The following is a 20,369-nucleotide window of genomic DNA, read 5'->3' as shown; positions in this document are numbered from 1 at the left end:
TTTTGGGAAATAGCCTCATTGTATGCAGTGAAACTTATTTCAAAGAAAACTTGCAGAGATTTGGGCTACAAAAGTACATTTAAATATCTCTTCTTCCATTGTAGCACATATGTGAAAACTGTGAGGGCAGGTTGTGGTAGAACAGTTCTGCTCTCACCTGCAGGCTCTATTCCACCATGCCTTTCAAGGTTTTCCTAACACTGGAAAGGGCTTTCTCTCTCTCTCTCTCTCTCTCTCTCTCTCTCTCTCTCTCTCTCTCTCTCTCTCTCTCTCTCTCTCTCTCTCTCTCTCTCTTTCTGTGGATGGGTGTGGGTGTTCATCTGCCACCATCATCTGGCCTTTCTAGAAAATGTTCACTGGGAGAGCTAGTGAACTTCCCTTCTGAGGATGTGGCTCTTTGCCTCTTGCTATCCGTCATCTGGCTATCATGGAACCATCTTGCTTCCTTGTGCACCACTGTGGGGAGCAACCACTTGCCAAATGACTGCTCCCCATCTTTCTCCTGGTGCTCTATTTAAAATAGGAGGTCCAAGGCAATCGAGGTCTATGTGGTACAGAGAACCACAACTAGCCTCCAAAGTTATCAAGCATTTATTAAAAAGAAAATGTCCACAATCTTACTCAGCACACCAGTTTCTGCAGAAGACTGGAAATATATATATATATATATATATATATATATATATATATATATATATATGTATGTATGTATGTATGTATGTATGTATGTATGTATGTATGTATGTATGTATGTATGTATATATATATATATATATATATATATATATTCTCCCTCTATACATGCCCTGGTAGATGTTGAATATAAGGCAGGCTGCTTTGCTTAGACAGTTTTAGATGTTCTATAAGGTTTCCAAGGCCTTGCAGCCTGTTTGGGATGTACACATCAGCACATGGCAATGGTTGCCTCCTACAGATCTAATTAAGAGTGCTGTTCGCCCCGCAAATGAATTGGCATAAAATAGAGCTCCTTCTTGCTCCCAGCAGTTATCATCTCTCTCTTCCCACTTAGCAGGACATGTCAGGTTAAAGAAGTTTTTCTTGAAGTCTCCAAGAGACATTTCCTGAAATCTTTAGCACTTAATTTCTCCAAATCTGTTTCTGTCCTTCCTGCTCCCCATCACTTGTCTAGCTGGAGATGAGGGGAGCTGGACCATCTCATTGTCTCTACCTAGACCTATTAGCATTTCTAAAAGGGTGGCTGAGGTGAATCTGGAAAACAATTTAATTAACATTCCACCTCCTGCCTGTTCTCAGCTAAGAGGAATAAACTTTTTAAAATGCCAGGTGCAGATTCAAACCACCAAAGAAAAGTACATTTCTTCTCTTAGGACAAAAGAAAAAAAGTAGGCATTTTAAGTAGTCTTTTAAATTAAGATGCACTGGCCTCAGTGATCCATGCTATTGTTGGGGATTTAACCTCCTTGCTGCCAGAAGCCTCTGACTTAGAATGCAAGCAGTCTGGAGGTCTTCTCATGAGCAAGCAACTTCCTTCAGGTGCTGCTGTCTGATCTCACTTCCTTCATAGTGCTCTGCTGTCTATCCCCACAATAATTAATAATGGATACATTGCATCTAGGGCCTGAAGTAAGTTCAAGTGCGGTGGACTGTGGGCATAAATCCCCTCTGGGGCATTTCTTTGGAGGATCGCTATTACTGATGAAGAATTCCACTGAAGTGTCCTTTTGTCCATGTTTCTCTCTGTATCAGCAAAACAAATTACAGCAAAATAGATACTAAAGAGAACAGGAACCTGATGAAAACTCTACCCTCTGAATTTGTTCTTCCTTAGTTTTCTTCTCCTAGAGCCAGTTTGTTGTAGTGATGAAAAGCTAGGGGAAGGGAGGCTTCTAATCTGGCCAGCCAGGTTTGATTCTCTATACCTCGACATGCAGCCAGCTGGGTGACCTTGGCCTCCTCATAGTGCTGTTATAGGCTGTTTCCACAGAGCATTCTCTCTCAGAGCTCTCTCAGCCTCACCTACCTCACGGTATTTGTTGTGGGGAGAGGAACAGAAGGCAATTGTAAGCCACTTTGTGACTCTTTGGGGCAGTGAAAAGGGGAGGAGGTATAAAAACCAATTCTTCTTCTTTGTTTCTGGAAGCTGGGTTGTAGTTACTGAGAGCACATAGATATATTGTCCTCCCCTCCCCATGAGATTACAAAATAAATAGTTTTAAAATGTAATTAATAGTTTTAAAGATCCAGCCTCATGACTACCCTTGGCATAGCAAACCCTGCATTCTTGTTGGGGCACCTGGCATCAGAATTGGGCATCAGGGGCTGTGGGTTGGAGTGGATCAAACATTCCTCATGGATCAGACCCAAAGAATGGCGATTCATGATCAGCTACCCCTCTGGGATTCACAAGATGCAACCCTCCCCCCCCCCATCCTATTCTGTCTTTCAGTAAAGGTGTGTACTGCATCCAACAACACACCCCTCTCTATTTTTTAAAAAAAGCTTATACAGATCAACCTGTTCTGCACTGCATCTTCCACTATAAACTATGGAGCTTTTCTAGTTCTTGGTTCAGAATTAAGGATGTCAGCCTACAGGTGGGACCTAGGGATCCTTTGGAATTACAGCTTATCTCCAGACTAAGAGATAAGTTCCCCTGAGAAATGGGATGCTTTGGAGCACACTGAGGTCTATATGGCACATGTGCAAATGCGAGCGTTTCATTTTTAGCACTGCTAATGAAAGATGTGTTTTCTATATTTGAGTCAGGTAATACAGCACTGCAAGACAAACATGCATTTAGAGAGAGCTGCTGAAGTTGTGAATGCTTGCATTTCTGTCCTTCAAGATGTAAGTAAATCAGACATTCTCTTTGAGGGGCTTTGGGGAAACATCTCTGAAATATGTCAACAGAACTATGTAGCTGTTGATGTAGCTGAAAGGGGAGGTAAAAGGTAAAGGAAGCAAAACATTTTAAGGACTTCATTGCTGAAGATAGCGCAGGAACAAACTGACTATTTCTTCTGTTCACTTTAAACAGGTATTCATTGATGCCTATGATTATTCCATTGTCTGACCATCACCCAACCTTATTATGACTAGCTGAAATGCATGTCTCCAGCCCTCACCTGGAAGTTGGCAGCCATGGGTGGTCTTTGTTCCCCTTACTGCCCCTTAACAAAAAAAATGCACCTCTAACAAAAAAAATTCTAGCTACAGGCATACCTAGCTGAGCCCCCTGACTCAAATCCCTTGGACTTCTGGAAACACAAGTCTACCACCATAAATCCATGGTCAGCATATACAATTAATAAAACTGAATGGCTTACTGTCACCCCGACAAAGCAAAGGTCCAAGTTTGTACTCTGCTTCAGAATTTGGTCGGTGTGTATCTGTGATGACAAGTTCTGTTACTGGAAGGTGATCTTTATATGAAAGTAGTCCTGTGTCATTAGTCCTGAAATGTGCAAACAAACATGTTTTCAAATAATGTTTTATACACTACATTTTTCTTCATCAGAAAGAGAACAGCTACATTCTGAAAAGCAGTACACACAAATATTTATGTTAGTGGCATCACATTTGCAGTAGTGAACCCCTGTTTCTTACCAGCATGAAAATATATTGTGTGATAAAATATAACTGCAGCAGCTAGGTTTTAAATTTCACACAGCTAAGTGTGAAATTTTCAGCACTATCAGAACACCAACAGGCCTTTAAAATGGCTCAGATTATTTGTCCATAAGACCTTACGATTTACTAAGAAACCTGTCCATGGCTAAGAAGAAGGTTTAATCTTTAATTTAGGGCATCATGTCCTCAGTTCCATGTCCAAAGCTCTGAGCCTTGTTTTTTTTACGTCAGTTACCAGGTATGTGGGAATCTTCTCAGCATGAGAAGTGGAGAGATTCCTCTGTGTGTGTATATTTTGGGGAACTGCCTCTTTAAGAAGGGTAATTAACCAGATTGGATGTTATCTTCTTATTGGAATGCAGTCTGTGGAAACCTGAGGATCTGAAATATAGCAGCTATTGACATATGATCCTCTAAGAAAAATTATGAAGAAATCTTGTTGAACCTTTGGGCATTTTGAATACTATAAGGCAGTGGCCCCCAACCTTTTTATCATCGGGGACCGGTCAACGCTTGACAATTTTACTGAGGCCTGGGGGGGTAGTCGTTTGCCAAGGGACATTGCCACCGCCTGAGCCCCTGCTCCACATGCTTTCCCGCCACCCGCTGGGGGTGCTGCCAGCAGCAGCTGTGCAGTGCAGCACCGAGGGGGAGCCCCAGCCATGGCGGCCACTGGAGAGCACCAAAGGTGAGCCGGCAGCAGAGTGGCAGGGCAGCCCTTGAGGCAGTAGCCAGGGAGGAGGACGAGGAGAAGCCGCAGCCCGGTACCGGTCCCCGATCGGGGGTTGGGGACCACTGCTATAAGGTATAATGAAAGAATACCACTATGTTATAATTCATGCTTATGATTATATTAAATTGTCCTTTATCTTTAATATACCATATTCTTATAGGGAGAAAAGAGAGTGGAAACAAAGACAAGGAATTAATGTGGAAGATTCTTTTGAGTTAGGAACCGCTATATGAAATTAATAAAGTTCTGTATTCCTAGTCTTTATTACAATTTATAACTCAATGTATTTTTATACCATAGCCACTGATGAAGGTGTTGGCCTTGAAAATGAGCAGGTATAGATTGGAGCTCATTTTGGCTTGGTGCTTTTCTTTTTGAATAAAGAAGACTCCATGCTTTGGATTTGTTGCTTTGTCAGCTTATTTTTCGTCTTTGAGTACCTATGTTGTAACAGCATATAGTGCTCAAAAGGAGATTGTGAAGGGCAACCATGAGGGAGCTAGAAAAGATAATTAAATATAAGGATGTGACATTGACAACCAAGATTAACATAATTCAGGCCATTGTAATCCCCATCTGTACACCGCCCGTGGCGCCGCGGGCGCCACGGACTAAATAAAACAGTAAGGGGTTCTGGGGCGGGATGTGTCCGGGATGAGGAAGGGTCCAGATTGGACCCTTCCTCATGACAGACAACTGGAGGGACCAATCGGCAGGCGCTTTGCGCCTGCCGATTGGTCCCTCCGATTCCCAGCCCCAGCAACTGCGAGCCGCGCGCAGCGCGGCTCGCAGTTGCTCCCGGCCTGACGCGGTGAGAGGCGCAAAGCGCCTCTCGCCGCGTCAGGCCGGCCCCCAAGGGAGCCGCCGACGCAAACACAAGACTCCAGCCGCCGAGAAGCTGCAGAAAAAAAAAAAACCACCCCCAGAGGAGCCTTTCGCAGCTCCAAGCCGACGCCCAGGAGAGCCAGCAGAAAAAAAAACTCCTGTAGGAGCCTTTCGCAGCTCCAAGCCGCCGCCCAGGAGAGCCAGCAGAAAAAAAAAATCCTGTAGGAGCCCTTCGCAGCTCCAAGCCGGCGCCCAGGAGAGCCAGCAGAAAAAAAAACTCCTGTAGGAGCCTTTCGCAGCTCCAAGCCGCCGCCCAGGAGAGCCAGCAGAAAAAAAAAATCCTGTAGGAGCCCTTCGCAGCTCCAAGCCGACGCCCAGGAGAGCCAGCAGAAAAAAAAACTCCTGTAGGAGCCTTTCGCAGCTCCAAGCCGCCGCCCAGGAGAGCCAGCAGAAAAAAAAACTCCTGTAGGAGCCCTTCGCAGCTCCAAGCCGGCGCCCAGGAGAGCCAGCAGAAAAAAAAACTCCTGTAGGAGCCCTTCGCAGCTCCAAGCCGGCGCCCAGGAGAGCCAGCAGAAAAAAAAACTCCTGTAGGAGCCTTTCGCAGCTCCAAGCCGACGCCCAGGAGAGCCAGCAGAAAAAAAAAATCCTGTAGGAGCCCTTCGCAGCTCCAAGCCGGCGCCCAGGAGAGCCAGCAGAAAAAAAAACTCCTGTAGGAGCCTTTCGCAGCTCCAAGCCGCCGCCCAGGAGAGCCAGCAGAAAAAAAAACTCCTGTAGGAGCCCTTCGCAGCTCCAAGCCGGCGCCCAGGAGAGCCAGCAGAAAAAAAAACTCCTGTAGGAGCCCTTCGCAGCTCCAAGCCGCCGCCCAGGAGAGCCAGCAGAAAAAAAAACTCCTGTAGGAGCCCTTCGCAGCTCCAAGCCGACGCCCAGGAGAGCCAGCAGAAAAAAAAACTCCTGTAGGAGCCTTTCGCAGCTCCAAGCCGACGCCCAGGAGAGCCAGCAGAAAAAAAAACTCCTGTAGGAGCCCTTCGCAGCTCCAAGCCGGCGCCCAGGAGAGCCAGCAGAAAAAAAAACTCCTGTAGGAGCCCTTCGCAGCTCCAAGCCGGCGCCCAGGAGAGCCAGCAGAAAAAAAAACTCCTGTAGGAGCCCTTCGCAGCTCCAAGCCGGCGCCCAGGAGAGCCAGCAGAAAAAAAAACTCCTGTAGGAGCCTTTCGCAGCTCCAAGCCGCCGCCCAGGAGAGCCAGCAGAAAAAAAAACTCCTGTAGGAGCCCTTCGCAGCTCCAAGCCGGCGCCCAGGAGAGCCAGCAGAAAAAAAAACTCCTGTAGGAGCCCTTCGCAGCTCCAAGCCGGCGCCCAGGAGAGCCAGCAGAAAAAAAAACTCCTGTAGGAGCCTTTCGCAGCTCCAAGCCGCCGCCCAGGAGAGCCAGCAGAAAAAAAAACTCCTGTAGGAGCCCTTCGCAGCTCCAAGCCGGCGCCCAGGAGAGCCAGCAGAAAAAAAAACTCCTGTAGGAGCCCTTCGCAGCTCCAAGCCGACGCCCAGGAGAGCCAGCAGAAAAAAAAACTCCTGTAGGAGCCTTTCGCAGCTCCAAGCCGCCGCCCAGGAGAGCCAGCAGAAAAAAAAACTCCTGTAGGAGCCCTTCGCAGCTCCAAGCCGGCGCCCAGGAGAGCCAGCAGAAAAAAAAACTCCTGTAGGAGCCCTTCGCAGCTCCAAGCCGGCGCCCAGGAGAGCCAGCAGAAAAAAAAACTCCTGTAGGAGCCTTTCGCAGCTCCAAGCCGACGCCCAGGAGAGCCAGCAGAAAAAAAAACTCCTGTAGGAGCCCTTCGCAGCTCCAAGCCGGCGCCCAGGAGAGCCAGCAGAAAAAAAAACTCCTGTAGGAGCCCTTCGCAGCTCCAAGCCGGCGCCCAGGAGAGCCAGCAGAAAAAAAAACTCCTGTAGGAGCCTTTCGCAGCTCCAAGCCGGCGCCCAGGAGAGCCAGCAGAAAAAAAAACTCCTGTAGGAGCCCTTCGCAGCTCCAAGCCGGCGCCCAGGAGAGCCAGCAGAAAAAAAAACTCCTGTAGGAGCCCTTCGCAGCTCCAAGCCGGCGCCCAGGAGAGCCAGCAGAAAAAAAAACTCCTGTAGGAGCCCTTCGCAGCTCCAAGCCGGCGCCCAGGAGAGCCAGCAGAAAAAAAAACTCCTGTAGGAGCCCTTCGCAGCTCCAAGCCGCCGCCCAGGAGAGCCAGCAGAAAAAAAAACTCCTGTAGGAGCCCTTCGCAGCTCCAAGCCGGCGCCCAGGAGAGCCAGCAGAAAAAAAAACTCCTGTAGGAGCCTTTCAGCTCAAAGCCCACGAGAGCCAGCAGAAAAACATTAACCCTGGGGGAGCCTTTCGCAGCTCCAAGCCGGCACGCCCAGGAGAGCCAGCAGAAAAAAAAACTCCTGTAGGAGCCTTTCAGCTCAAAGACGGCACGCCCACGAGAGCCAGCAGAAAAACATTAACCCTGGGGGAGCCTTTCGCAGCTCCAAGCCGGCACGCCCACGAGAGCCAGCAGAAAAACATTAACCCTGGAGGAGCCTTTCGCAGCTCCAAGCCGGCACGCCCACGAGAGCCAGCAGAAAAACATTAACCCTGGAGGAGCCTTTCGCAGCTCCAAGCCGGCACGCCCACGAGAGCCAGCAGAAAAAAAACTCCTGTAGGAGCCTTTCGCAGCTCCAAGCCGCCGCCCACGAGAGCCAGCAGAAAAAAAAAAACCCTGGAGGAGCCTTTCGCCAATTCAAGCCGGCGCCCTGGGAGCCCCAGCAGCCGCCCACAGCGCAGCTGCTGGGTGCTCCCTGCCCTCATGGCCCCAGAACACAATGGAGCCGCCGGGAAAGCCGCAGAAGAACAAAAAAATGCAGAGGAGCCGCCGTCCGCCTCCTCTTTCAGGTAGCCTGTCCCTCGCTCTGTCCCTCGCCTGCCGCTCGCTCTGGTTCCCACCTGCTAGCGCCCATTGTCTTCTTCATACAATGGGCTTTTTTACTAGTAACTACATATGAGAGTGAAAGTTGGACAATGAAGAAAGCCAACAGGAAGAAAGTAGATTCATTTGAAATGTGATGGTGGATGAGAGTTTCGACTGCCTGGAAGACAAATAAGTGGGTTCTAGATCAAAGCAAGCCTGAATTCTACCTAGAAATTAAAATGATCAATCTGAGTCTATTGTACTTTGGTCATATTAAGAGAAGACAAGAGTCACTGCAAAAGACAATAATGCTAGGGAAAGTTGAAGGTAGCAGGAAAAGAAGAAGACCCAACATGAGAGGGATTGACTGTATAAACGAAACTATGGCCCTCTGTCTGCAAGAAATGGACAAGGCTGTTAATAGGATTTTTTGGAAATCATTAATTAATAAAGTTGCCATAAATTGGAAGTGCCTTGATGGCATAACATACACACAGTGGTGTTCAGAACTATATTTTTGTGTTAAGTGGCATAACTTGCTAGGGAGGACTCTTAAAAGGGTTGACACAGACCAAAGAGGGAATAGAAGGTTAATAAAATAATTAAGAAGATTTTTAAAAATTAATTCTTACTGAACACCCAGATCTTTTTCACAGTATCTTATAATGTCATGTACCATTTGTACAAAGGCTGAGTCTAGTCTGGACAACTGATGTAGATTCAATTGTTTGAAAGACAGAATCAAGAAAACTGACTGGTTCCTTCCTATGCAGGAATCATAGTCTGGGATTAAAAAAATAAATGCTCCCTGAAAATGACCATTAAAAACTCCTTTAGATGCCCCAGTCTTTTGATTCCTGGACAGCCCACCACAGTGACTGGCAAAAAGCAACACTCTGAAAGTCAAAACGAATAGGACAGGTATCCCCCAGTTCATCTTGGGGTAGACAACCATTCAAAAGAATGAGTTCCCTCCAGGAATTCCTTTAAATTGTGCTACTTGGCTAATTTTAGTCAGAACCATGATAGCATGATGGTAGGAGGGAATAATACCTACCTCCTTCTCTACCATTTTTCTGATCATAAACGGCACCAGGGGACATTATTTGCTTGGGTGGTAACTCTGTCTTGAAAATAGTAGTGCATTCCCAGTGTGAACTTGTCTAGTTTGGCCTTGAAGAGGGTAGCTAAAGCAGTGTGAATTGCTCATGCTGCTTTCCATCTTGAACCATCCTCTCTGCAGCAAGTTTAGTCACTGGCAATGTCAGCACAGGGACCGAGAACTACAGTGGAATGTTTCTGTTCAGAGTTTCCTATGTTTCAACAGAGCGCTGTGTTTATGTTTTCCCATCCTTTTCTCCTCTTCTTCTCCCCATGGCAGACACAATTTGATGCCTATTTTAAAGATAATGGGACTGATGAAACTGGCCATGAATGTGAATTTCTCTCTGCATCATGTTCCTTATCCAACTGTCAGAAACTCATCACAAGTGCTGGATGTTTTCAATGCTTTCTGCATCCCAATTTGTTGGATGAAGATTGTTTTGCTATAGAATATATGTCTAGTCCAGAGCTATTACTATTATTGGTACTATTATAGTTCCAATGCATATTTGTGTGCCTATCCAAACCTTTTCTGACATAACTATTCAGGATTTTCCACTGCTAAAGGGAACAATTTGAAACTAAATTATGACTTGAAAACAAATGTACCCTTTAACAAACAATATATCTAGGACAAATTTTCAAAGATGTATTCCTAAGCGGCCAAAATCATGCAAGCAAAATAAAGCATCTTTTGATAACTGCAATAGAATGTGAAGTTTAACACTTAAAATGGCAATTTAAATAGGGATTAAAATAAGGATTGATAAATTTAATTTTAAATGATTTACCCTAAAGAAGGTTATATTTTGAAAAAATAAAATATTTGTTGTGATATTCAGATAACTAGTCATAATCAGAAATCATGGCAACATATTTTAAATTTTAACATGGAATTCTTTATGTTCAAAGGAAATAACAAAAGAGTCACCATTCATTTCTGTCAGCATCACAGTTGCAGTCATGCTGAGAATCAATGCAGCTTCCTTGTAATCCGCAAACACATTTTTGAACATCTGGCATGGAACCTCCCCAGTATGTCTGTGTCTCATTGATTTTTCCAATCCACCAGCTGAATGGAATCCCCTCTAGAAAGACATTAGAGAACACTGATGATCTTTGCAATTTCATGTTCCCCCTGTTTCACTTCAGCTTAAGAAAATGTATTATAAACAACAAAAATGTATTATTTTAAACTTTAAATAAAATGCTAACCATTTTTTTAATTTTAATATTTCATTATCATGAAGCAAATGACTTTTAGGTTTTTGCTTATAATAGTGGAAACAAAGAACCAGCAGTTTCTAAGCCAGCCAGGCATGATATTAGAATAATTTATCTTAAACAGACTACATAGAAGACAGCATAAATTTAAAAAGAGATGCCCTCACCCCACAGGTAATCTAAAATGTAAAGAAAGCTCAGTAGAATATCATGGATCGACTAGGGAGAAAATGAGAAGGTACTGTTAAACTGTATGGCAGGGCTAGTCAAACTGCGGCCCTCCAGATGCCCATTATGGGAATTGTAGTCCATAGACATCTGGAAGGCCGCAGTTTGACTACCCCTGCTGTATGGCAAGACATAGGTAGATTCTGCTTTTATTGGTTAGGAACTGGCTAGGCTCAAGCATGTAGAAATACTTCTCCCCTTAGGAATCTGCAACTTACGCCTACTTTTTATGGCCAGCAATTGCCAGTACTTAATGCAGTTCACTGCTAGACAAGCCCTCTGCTACCCCACCAATCTCTCAACTTGCAACATAATCACACTAGACAACTGACAACTCAGCAGGCCTTCAAAACAAGGCACCACAATTCTATTTTTTTTTAAAAGTGAGATTCATGATGACATCAATGATGTTTTGGTTTCACAATTTATCATAAGAGGAAATGAAAGGCAGTGAACTTCCATACATAATTCATGAAAAATCATTTTAATATTCCTCATACACTTACAGAATGCTTCCATAATCCCATAGCTCCAGGACTGATGTACCATACCTGATAGATGCGTACAAACAGGGTGGTATATACAGAACTCTGCTCCTTTTTTGAGCTAGAAAATACTGGAGGTTGTGTGAAAAGAAAAGAATACAATCCACACATATCATACTGTAAGTCTGGATCTTTCCCTCTCTGAAATCAAGAGTGTGCCAAGGTAGTCTCTTTATTTATTGTCTTGAAAAATGGAAATTAATTATTTGACTGATTAGCCACCAAATTTAGGGTTGCCATCTTCCAAGTGCAGCTCTCTACCCCACCTCCCTCACGGGGAGTCTGCTATAGTGAGAGGAAGGGAAGGTGATTGGAAACTGCTTTGAGATACCTGATGCCTACTGGGTCACTGGAGGCCATTCTCAGTTCTCTCAGAGCTCTCTTAGCCCCACATCCTTCATAGGTTGTCTATTATAGGGAGATGAAGGGATAAGGTGTTTGTAAACTGCTTTGAGATTCCTTTGGGTAGGAAACAGCAGGGTACAAAAATCCAGCAGGGTGCAAAAATCTCCTCCCCTTCCTCCTCCCACCACCAAGCTCTAGTGCCCCTAGTAATAAATAATTAATGTAATATTTTCAGTTTTGCCTATATTATTCCTGCTATGAAGCTGGCTAATGGCTTTGTAAATACTATTGAAGAAATACGTCAATATTTCGTGTTCATTTGTTTGGGTTTGACCATCCACAGTGGTATCTCTGTGGCTCTGATGCCTAAGGCTTTATTTATTCTGCTTTAATACCACAGAGAAATGTTCAGAACAGTATTCATTAGCTGTAAATAAATGGTATGGGCTTTTAGATGAATTTACCAAGTTAACAGAAAAACTGAAGTGTTATTTACATATTGATGTGAGATCTGTAATATTATTAAAGGATTATTACCTAGCAATGATTAGCTAGAGCTCTGCTTTGTTCCTGAATGCCAATAATCAGATGAAAAGCAAATGATAGATCTGATACAACCTCTGAGAAAAGAAGGGGAAAACCCTGATGGTGCAAAAATATTAGCGTCTGACTTCTTCTGGAATTTGATTTTTTTTAAATGCTCTTCCTATGGAAACTAAGGAAACAATCCCAGGCAGCTTCTCTTCACCCAGATTTCTCCCAGATTTCTGTTCCTATGTCTCATCTTTTAAAATTGTGATTTACTATTGACTAATGTCCATTGTATACTGTATTTGCCGGCGTATAAGACGACTGGGCGTATAAGATGACTGGGCATATAAGACGACCCCCTAACATTTCCACTCTATATTTTGAGTTTGTTACATTACATTACAGTACTATGGGCCAATATGGGCAGCTATGTCTATCCCAACTGAAGTGCACCCGGCGTATAGGACGACCCCACCACTTGGAGGCATGTTTTTCAGGAGGAAAAATGTAGTCTTATACGCCAGCAAATACTGTAATTTCTGCTGATGATATGTGATGTGAACAAATCTTATAATATACTCCCCACTTGGTGGGAGTAGTAGGAAGGCCAGAGCAATGTATACAGAAAGAGTTCTAGAATACTTCATCTACTCTTACAAGTGTGAAGATCTTTGAGAGCCTGCTTCGTGTAGTGGTTAAGACTGACGGCTTCTAATCTGTTAAGCCAGGCTTGATTTTCCATTCCTCCACATGCAGCCAGCTGGACTTATCACAGAACTAACAGAGCTGTTCTGACCAAGCAGTAATATCAGGCTCTCTCAGCCTTACCTAACTCACAGGGACCCATTCCACACACAGTGGCCATGCCGGGCTGCCACCAGTGCGTTGCTGCAGAGCTCCACAGCATCTGTTCCAGCACTGAAATATACTCCACAGCGGACATATTTCTGTGAATACCTGGTGTCCTGCTAAAATATGTCCCCCCAGGAAACACAGCAGTGGCAGAATGGTTCTGCTGTACATGGGGGGGGGGGGCATGGAAGGTTATTTTGCAGGAAGGTGGGAATGCATAGAACACAATCCCACCTTCCTGAAAAATAAAAAAATGCCCCAGTCTGCCCTCTGGAATGGCAAAGCACTGCAAAGCTGACTGGGGCATTGTTTGCCCCCTCTGGGCCACTGTAGGGAAGGGGGGAGCCGGGCCTGGAAGACCTAGATCTTCTATGTCCATGCAGGCCTGCCATGTGCCAAGCCCTGTTGGTCCACACAATGGCTAAGGGAACATGAATAAGGGGGCCTGCTTCCATATGAATTCTGCCTTTTCTGCCTGTGAGGAATTGGTGTCTATTGTGGGGAGAGGTAAAGGAAGGTGATTGTAAGCTTCTTTGATACTACTGGTAGAGAAAAGCAGCATATAAAAAACAAGTCTTCTTCTTTGTGTGTATATACTTGCCTAAGCAATCCAATCACAGTGCTATTTATTTTATTTTATTAAAGAATTTGTTTCAATGGCCAGAAAAGAAAAGCAGACAGTGATATTTTTTCTTTACTTTAACTTTGTAGTGGTTAGGAGTGTAGACTTCTAATCTGGCATGCCGGGTTCGATTCTGCACTCCCCCACATGCAGCCAGCTGGGTGACCTTGGGCTCGCCACAGCACTGATAAAGCTGTTCTGACCAAGCAGTGATATCAGGGCTCTCTCAGCCTCACCCACCCCACAGGGTGTCTGTTGTGGGGAGAGGAAAGGGAGGGTGACTGTAAGCCGCTTTGAGCCTCCTTTGGGTAGAGAAAAGCGGCATATAAGAACCAACTCTTCTTCTTCTGCTTCTTCTTCTGTTCTCCATTTTGAAACCTAATAGCCGATCATCCCATATACCTACAATGTATATTTGAGAGCTAGAAATCTGCCTTTGTGTTAACTGCCTTTTGTACTAACACTAGCCAAACATCACAAAATAGTGATTGCAAGTTTCTCCAGGCTGCATGTTAAGGAATACACTACCCCACAAAGCAGGTGCCCCATCTTCCATTGATTCCAAATGACTAAAGGCAAACCAGAGAATCTCTGTTGTAGAAACTGAGGGGAGTACTTTTTACAAGCTCAGAAAAATCAGTATAATGAGTACCCAGCAGTTCCAGTTCAATCTCAGAGTGCTCAGCAGAGTCCAGTGCAATTGTAGCAATGCCGGCTGATGTCAAGCACAGAATCACAACCCAGGCAAGGGGGGGGGGTCAGAAGCCTATCAGAACTAGCACAGCATACAGTGTACAGCAAACCCATTGTCTTCCATTAATAATTTATTATTTATTTATTTAATTTCTATTTCTATACCGCCGTCCCAGCAGACTGGTTCAGGACAGTATACACCTCATCCACATCAAATAGTTAAAACAGTTCATTAATTAAATTAATATAAATTAAAATTAGTTTATAGCAGCAAATGAATTGGGGACTAGATCTTAGTACCAACTGGTAGTGTCAACAGTCCCAGTTCTTGATGGTTCTTCTGGAACTAGAGCGTATAGAGTTGATGTTACTGTTGCACTGGCCCCAACCCAAAGCCCAATGGAAGAACTGCATCTTGCAGGTCCTGTAGAATTGTTCCAGTTCCACCAGGGCCTAGATGTGTTCTGGGTGCTCATTCTACCAGGTGGTGCCTAGGACAGAAAATGGTTGAATCCAGACATACCTCCTTAGTGACAAGGACTGACTGGTGCTAGTGGAGCAAATTGCTCTCCGGGAGATATAGGTAGAAAGGTGGTCACTCAGATATGAAGGCTCCAGACAGTTAATGGCCTCAGGGAAAAGAACCAATAGCTTAAACTTGATCCTATTAACAAAGGTTTGCTATTATACTACTCTTAAATTCATTCTGTCATCAAGCAGGATAAGGATGAAAAAGTCTTGAGACCAAGAAGTAAATATAAAGGTGAAGGGACACAGAAAAAATAGGTGAAGGGTTTTGTTTTATGGGGTATTTTAATTGTATTTTAAGAGATATGAATAAATAAAGAAATAAAAAGAAATGAATAAGAAACATGTGGAAAAGAGGGAGACAAATTGAGAGTGAAAGGTTGTTGTATCTTGCTGCAACTCCCTAACTTTGTAAGATGTGGCTGAGCTGGGAAAAAGAGAGAGAAAGGGAAAGACTGTTAGGGAAAATGGCATGTTGGCTGGCAATTACTGTAGTAGCTCCCAGCATGCTGGCTTGGTTGTATAATCTATTAAGCACATTTACTACAGTCGTAAAGAACAGGAAGACTAGCCCATCCTATAATACTTTTTGATATGCTCAGACTTCCCTGTTCCTGTAGTGGCTGCATCCAGAGCTGTATTTTAGAAACAAAAGGAAAGGGGTTCATCTAGACACAGCCATTCTGAAGTACTCATATGTTAAACTTTCTCTTTATTACATGAGTAAAACAGAGTTGAATTATGAGCACAAGAAGGATTTTTTAAAAGTGCTTTGGGATTGTTCTATCTAAGACTTAATCTATATTTACTTATGCTCTTAACCAAAATTCGAAGTCCTTTACATGCAGGCCAGGAAGGAGCTTTGTTATAATTTCTGTTAAACTGTAGGATTAAGCAAGAAATTGAGTCTGAAAGTAGTTTAAGCTTTGAATGAAGCTCATTATAAATTGACCTTGGTGCTTTTCTCATTCAGAAGTTATTCAGTGACTTGCAGGGTTGGGATTTGTCTGCTAAGTCTTAAAAAAAAAAAAAAAAAAAAGAACAGCTATAATGGCAAGGTGCCATAACCTTGGCAGAATTAAACATCTACAGGCGTTTGTTTGGTATCACGCATTACACAGCATAATAAGATTTGTCTGCATTACTTACCTCGCTTATTTGAAAGGCGTGACTTTTTGCAGTGGTAAGCAAGCTCCTGCTCACAGTGTTCTGCATGGTTAATTGTAGCCTGAAGCTGTTCTAGGTTGGCTGCATATTTGAAAAACACAGCATGTGGGTTCTCTCGATTCGCACTTTTGACTCTGGTTAACTCTGTATTGTTGTGCTGTATAATTGTCCAAGTGGTTTCTTGTAATCCCCCCCAAAAAAGACAAAATACAAAGGCACAATGAATGTTGAATGCGTACACAGCAATGCACTGTAAACACACTGGTAATAATAGCATTCTTTTGCAATCTCCTGAGATGTAAAGGGATAAAAACCTGGAACTTGTTTAAGTACATCCAAGTACTTCTGCGCACAGTGAATATTGCCCCCCCCCCACCACCAGTGAAGCCCCAGTTCATATCACAAGGTAGTTTCACAAGTAGAATCATAGAATCATAGAGTTGGAAGGGGCCATACTGGCCATCTAGTCCAACCCCCTGCTCAACGCAGGATTAGCCCTAAGCATCCTAAAGCATCCAAGAAAAGTGTGTATCCAGCCTTTGCTTGAAGACTGCCAGTGAGGGGGAGCTCACCACCTCCTTAGGCAGCCTATTCCACTGCTGAACTACTCTGACTGTGAAAATTTTTTCCTGATATCTAGCCTATATCGTTGTACTTGAAGTTTAAACCCATTACTGCGTGTCCTCTCCTCTGCAGCCAACAGAAACAGCATCCTACCCTCCTCCAAGTGACAACCTTTCAAATACTTAAAGAGGGCTATCATGTCCCCTCTCAACCTCCTTTTCTCCAGGCTGAACATTCCCAAGTCCCTCAACCTATCATTATAGGGCTTGGTCCCTTGGCCCCAGATAATCTTCGTCGCTCTCCTCTGTACCCTTTCAATTTTAGCTACGTCCTTCTTGAAGTGAGGCCTCCAGAACTGCACACAGTACTCCAGGTGTGGTCTGACCAGTGCCGTATACTAGCGATACCCAACCTGTGGGCTGCGGACCACATGTGGTTCTTCGACTAATTGGAGGTGGGCGCCTTCTCCCCCCCCGGCCCTTTACTAAATCCCCCCCCAGCCCTTTACAACACACTTCATTGTTGTGGCGTGTCTGTATCTTATTTTGAAGGGATGTTTAAACATTACCATAGCTATCAGAGAGTGTTAGGGCAGTGGTTGAGAGTAGAGGAGTAAACTACCCCCCCCCCCACACACACACCGGGCCTCAGTAAAAGGCGTTGAGTGGTCCCCGGTGTTGAGTGGCCCCCGGTGATAAAAAGGTTGGGGACCACTGCCGTATACCATGGGACTATGACACCACTTCCTTAGGCAGCCTATTCCACTGCTGAACTACTCTGACTGTGAAAAAATTTTTCCTGATATCTAGCCTATATCATTGTACTTGTAGTTTAAAAACTTTACTGCGTGTCCTTTCCTCTGCAGCCAACGGAAATAGCATCCTGCCCTCCTCCAAATGACAACCTTTCCAATACTTAAAGATGGCTATCATTTCCCTTCTCAACCTTTTCTCCAGGCTGAACATTCCCAAGTCCCTCAACCTGTCTTCATAGGGCTTGGTCCCTTGCCCCCAGATCATCCTCGTCGCTCTCCTCTGTACCCTTTCAATTTTATCTATGTCCTTCTTGAAGTGAGGCCTCCAGAACTGCACACAGTACTCCAGGTGTGGTCTGACCAGTGCCGTATACAATGGGACTATGACATCTTGTGATTTTGATGTGATGCCCCTGTTGATACAGCCCCAAATGGCATTTTCCTTTTTTACTGCTGCATCACACTGCCTGCTCATGTTTAGTATACATTCCACAAGTACCCCAAGGTCTCGTTCACACACAGTGTTACCTAGAAGCGTATCCCCCATACAGTAGGCATGCTTTTCATTTTTCTGACCCAGATGCAGAACTTTACACTTATCTTTATTAAATTGCATCTTGTTCTCATTTGCCCATTTTTCCATTGTGTTCAGATCTCGTTGAACTCTGTCTCTATCTTCCGGAGTATTTGCCAGTCCTCCCAATTTGGTGTCATCTGCAAACTTGATGAGTAGTCCCTCCACCCCCTCATCTAGATCATTAATAAATATGTTAAAAAGTACCGGGCCGAGCACCGAGCCCTGAGGTACCCTGCTACTCACCTCTCTCCATTCTGAAGAAACACCATTGACAACAACTCTTTGAGTGCGGTTCTCTAACCAATTCCCTATCCACCTAACTATCTGAAAATCCAGATTGCAGTCCTTCAACTTATCCATCAGAACATCATGGGGAACCTTGTCAAAAGCTTTACTAAAATCCAAGTAAATGACATCAACCGAATTTCCCCGATCCAGCAAACCTGTTACTTGGTCAAAAAAAGGAAACTAGGTTGGTCTGGCAGGACCTGTTGGAGACAAATCCATGCTGACTTCCTTGGATCACCAAATTGTCCTCCAGATGTTTGCAGATCGCTCCCTTTAATATCTGCTCCATTATCTTCCCCACAACAGAGGTCAGACTCACTGGTCTGTAGTTTCCCGGTCATCTTTCCTCCCTTTTTTGAAGATCGGAATAACATTTGCTCTCTTCCAGTCCTCTGGGACATCTCCAGTCCTTAAAGAAGTCCCGAAGATGATGGACAAGGGCTGTGCAAGTTCTCTGGAAAGTTCTTTGAGCACTCTCGGGTGCATTTCATCCGGACCAGAGGATTTGAACTCATCCAGTGCAGCTAAATGCCTCTCGACAACCTCTCTATCCATGTTAACCTGCCACCCAGACACTACCTTTTGGTTACGGCCATCTCTAGATGTGCCTAAACACATTGACCTGTGGGAAAAAACAGATGTAAAATAGGCACTAAGCCTTTCTGCTTTCTCTGCATCTTCCATTAGGGTTTGTCCATCCGCACCCAACAGTGGGCCTATTGCCTCCTTTACTTTACTTTTGCTCCTCACATAACTGAAAAATCTTTTCTTGTTACAATGGGCTTCCCTGGCCAATCTTAGCTCACTCTCAGCTTTGGCCTTTCTGATGATTGATCTACAGTGCCTAGTAACCTGTAGGTACTCTTCTTTAGAGCTCTGTCCTTCCCTCCATTTCCTGAACATTTTCCTTTTCTTTCTTAGTTCCTCTTGAAGTTCTCTGTTCATCCAAATAGGCTTCTTAGAGCTCCTGCAGTGTTTTCGTCTTTCTGGGATAGTCATTGATTGAGCATGCAATAGCTCTTGTTTGAGTAGCGCCCACCCTTCACATGCTCCCTTCCCTTCCAGCATTCTCGTCCATGGTATGACACTCATCATGTCTCTGAGTCCATGGTATGACACTCATCATGTCTCTGAGTTTTTATCTGAGAAAGACATCCATCAAAAGCCAGGCTGTGTATTGGTGCTATTTATTTACAAAGTTCTCTGGACTGTAGGATAAGGTTATCTGACAAAATTTGTCATAATTAGTCTAAATTAGTCTCTGCTCTATAAAATATCACCATAACTCAGTGTGAAAATTAAAAAAAAGAAAACCTTTGTAGCTTCTTTGCAAATGAAATCAAGGATGAATTTTGACACTGTACTTGATATGTGACAAACAGATTATTTATAGCTTGAATTTATGAAATGACTAGTGCCATTTCTATTTCATACTTGACAGAAGTAGAGAGGCAGATCATAGTAGGACTGCATGAGTTCTCCCGTTGACTTCGAGGTATTCCTTCCCCACACTAAATTCCCCTTCCCCTTGTATTTCCTAGCACGTCATATGCTAGTTTATGAAGGTTTTTAAAAGAGTTAAGCACATAAGAAGGAGATTTCCCCTTACTATATTCATTAAGTAAATTAGATTTTTTCCTATGAATCCATTTTGCTAATGGTGGATTATTCCTCTGGTGCTAGGAAATTTTCACCAGCATAAGGAACTTTGCTCTAGAACAGGGGTGGCTAAAGTGTGGCTCTCCAGTTGTCCATGGACTACAATTCCCATGAGCTCCTGCCAGCACATGCTGGCAGGGGCTCATGGGAATTGCAATCTGGGGAGTCACAATTTGGCCATCCCTGCTCTAGAAGAACACACTCTTTTTACCAGAGAAAGGCTCTCTGTGTTGAGAAAGGTCCAACAATGATGAGAAAAATAATCCCAAGCAGGTATACTCATAAGTAAGTCAAATGTTATCAATGGCACATACTGCCAAGAAGAGATCCTCAGGAATACAATCTAGTGATAGCACTATTTACCAACAAACAAAAAGCATTTTTGTAAAAGTATTCTAAATAATAAGATGGGTGAATCTTATGCCAGGATCATGAATAGAAATGATGAATTCACTCGAATCACCATTTTGATCAGCCATGCATCATTGTTTATTTCCTTGTGTGAATATTCCAGAATGAGAAAACAACAAAAATGGGATTAATAGGTATCATATATGAAGATAATTTGAATATATGAACTCACAGTATACGTGTAGTTTGCTCTC

General features: G+C 44.0%; 1 protein-coding gene across 1 annotated transcript in view; it reads right to left on the bottom strand.

The window, feature by feature from the left end:
- The window catches only part of CNTNAP4 (contactin associated protein family member 4), a 255,571-nt gene that overhangs the window by 53,696 nt on the left and 181,506 nt on the right, over positions 1–20,369 (bottom strand). Inside the window, exons 13-15 of the mRNA XM_077344522.1 lie at positions 15,905–16,102; positions 10,119–10,275; positions 3,309–3,436 (exon numbers count right to left, since the gene is read on the bottom strand). Of these exons, the coding sequence (XP_077200637.1) occupies positions 3,309–3,436; positions 10,119–10,275; positions 15,905–16,102 (483 nt within the window). The remainder of the gene's footprint in view (positions 1–3,308; positions 3,437–10,118; positions 10,276–15,904; positions 16,103–20,369) is intronic.

This window comes from Paroedura picta, chromosome 7 (genome assembly GCF_049243985.1).
Source record: "Paroedura picta isolate Pp20150507F chromosome 7, Ppicta_v3.0, whole genome shotgun sequence".
NCBI lineage: Eukaryota > Metazoa > Chordata > Lepidosauria > Squamata > Gekkonidae > Paroedura > Paroedura picta.
Note: the sequence above shows the minus strand (reverse complement) of the source record. Positions and strands in the feature narration are given on the sequence as shown.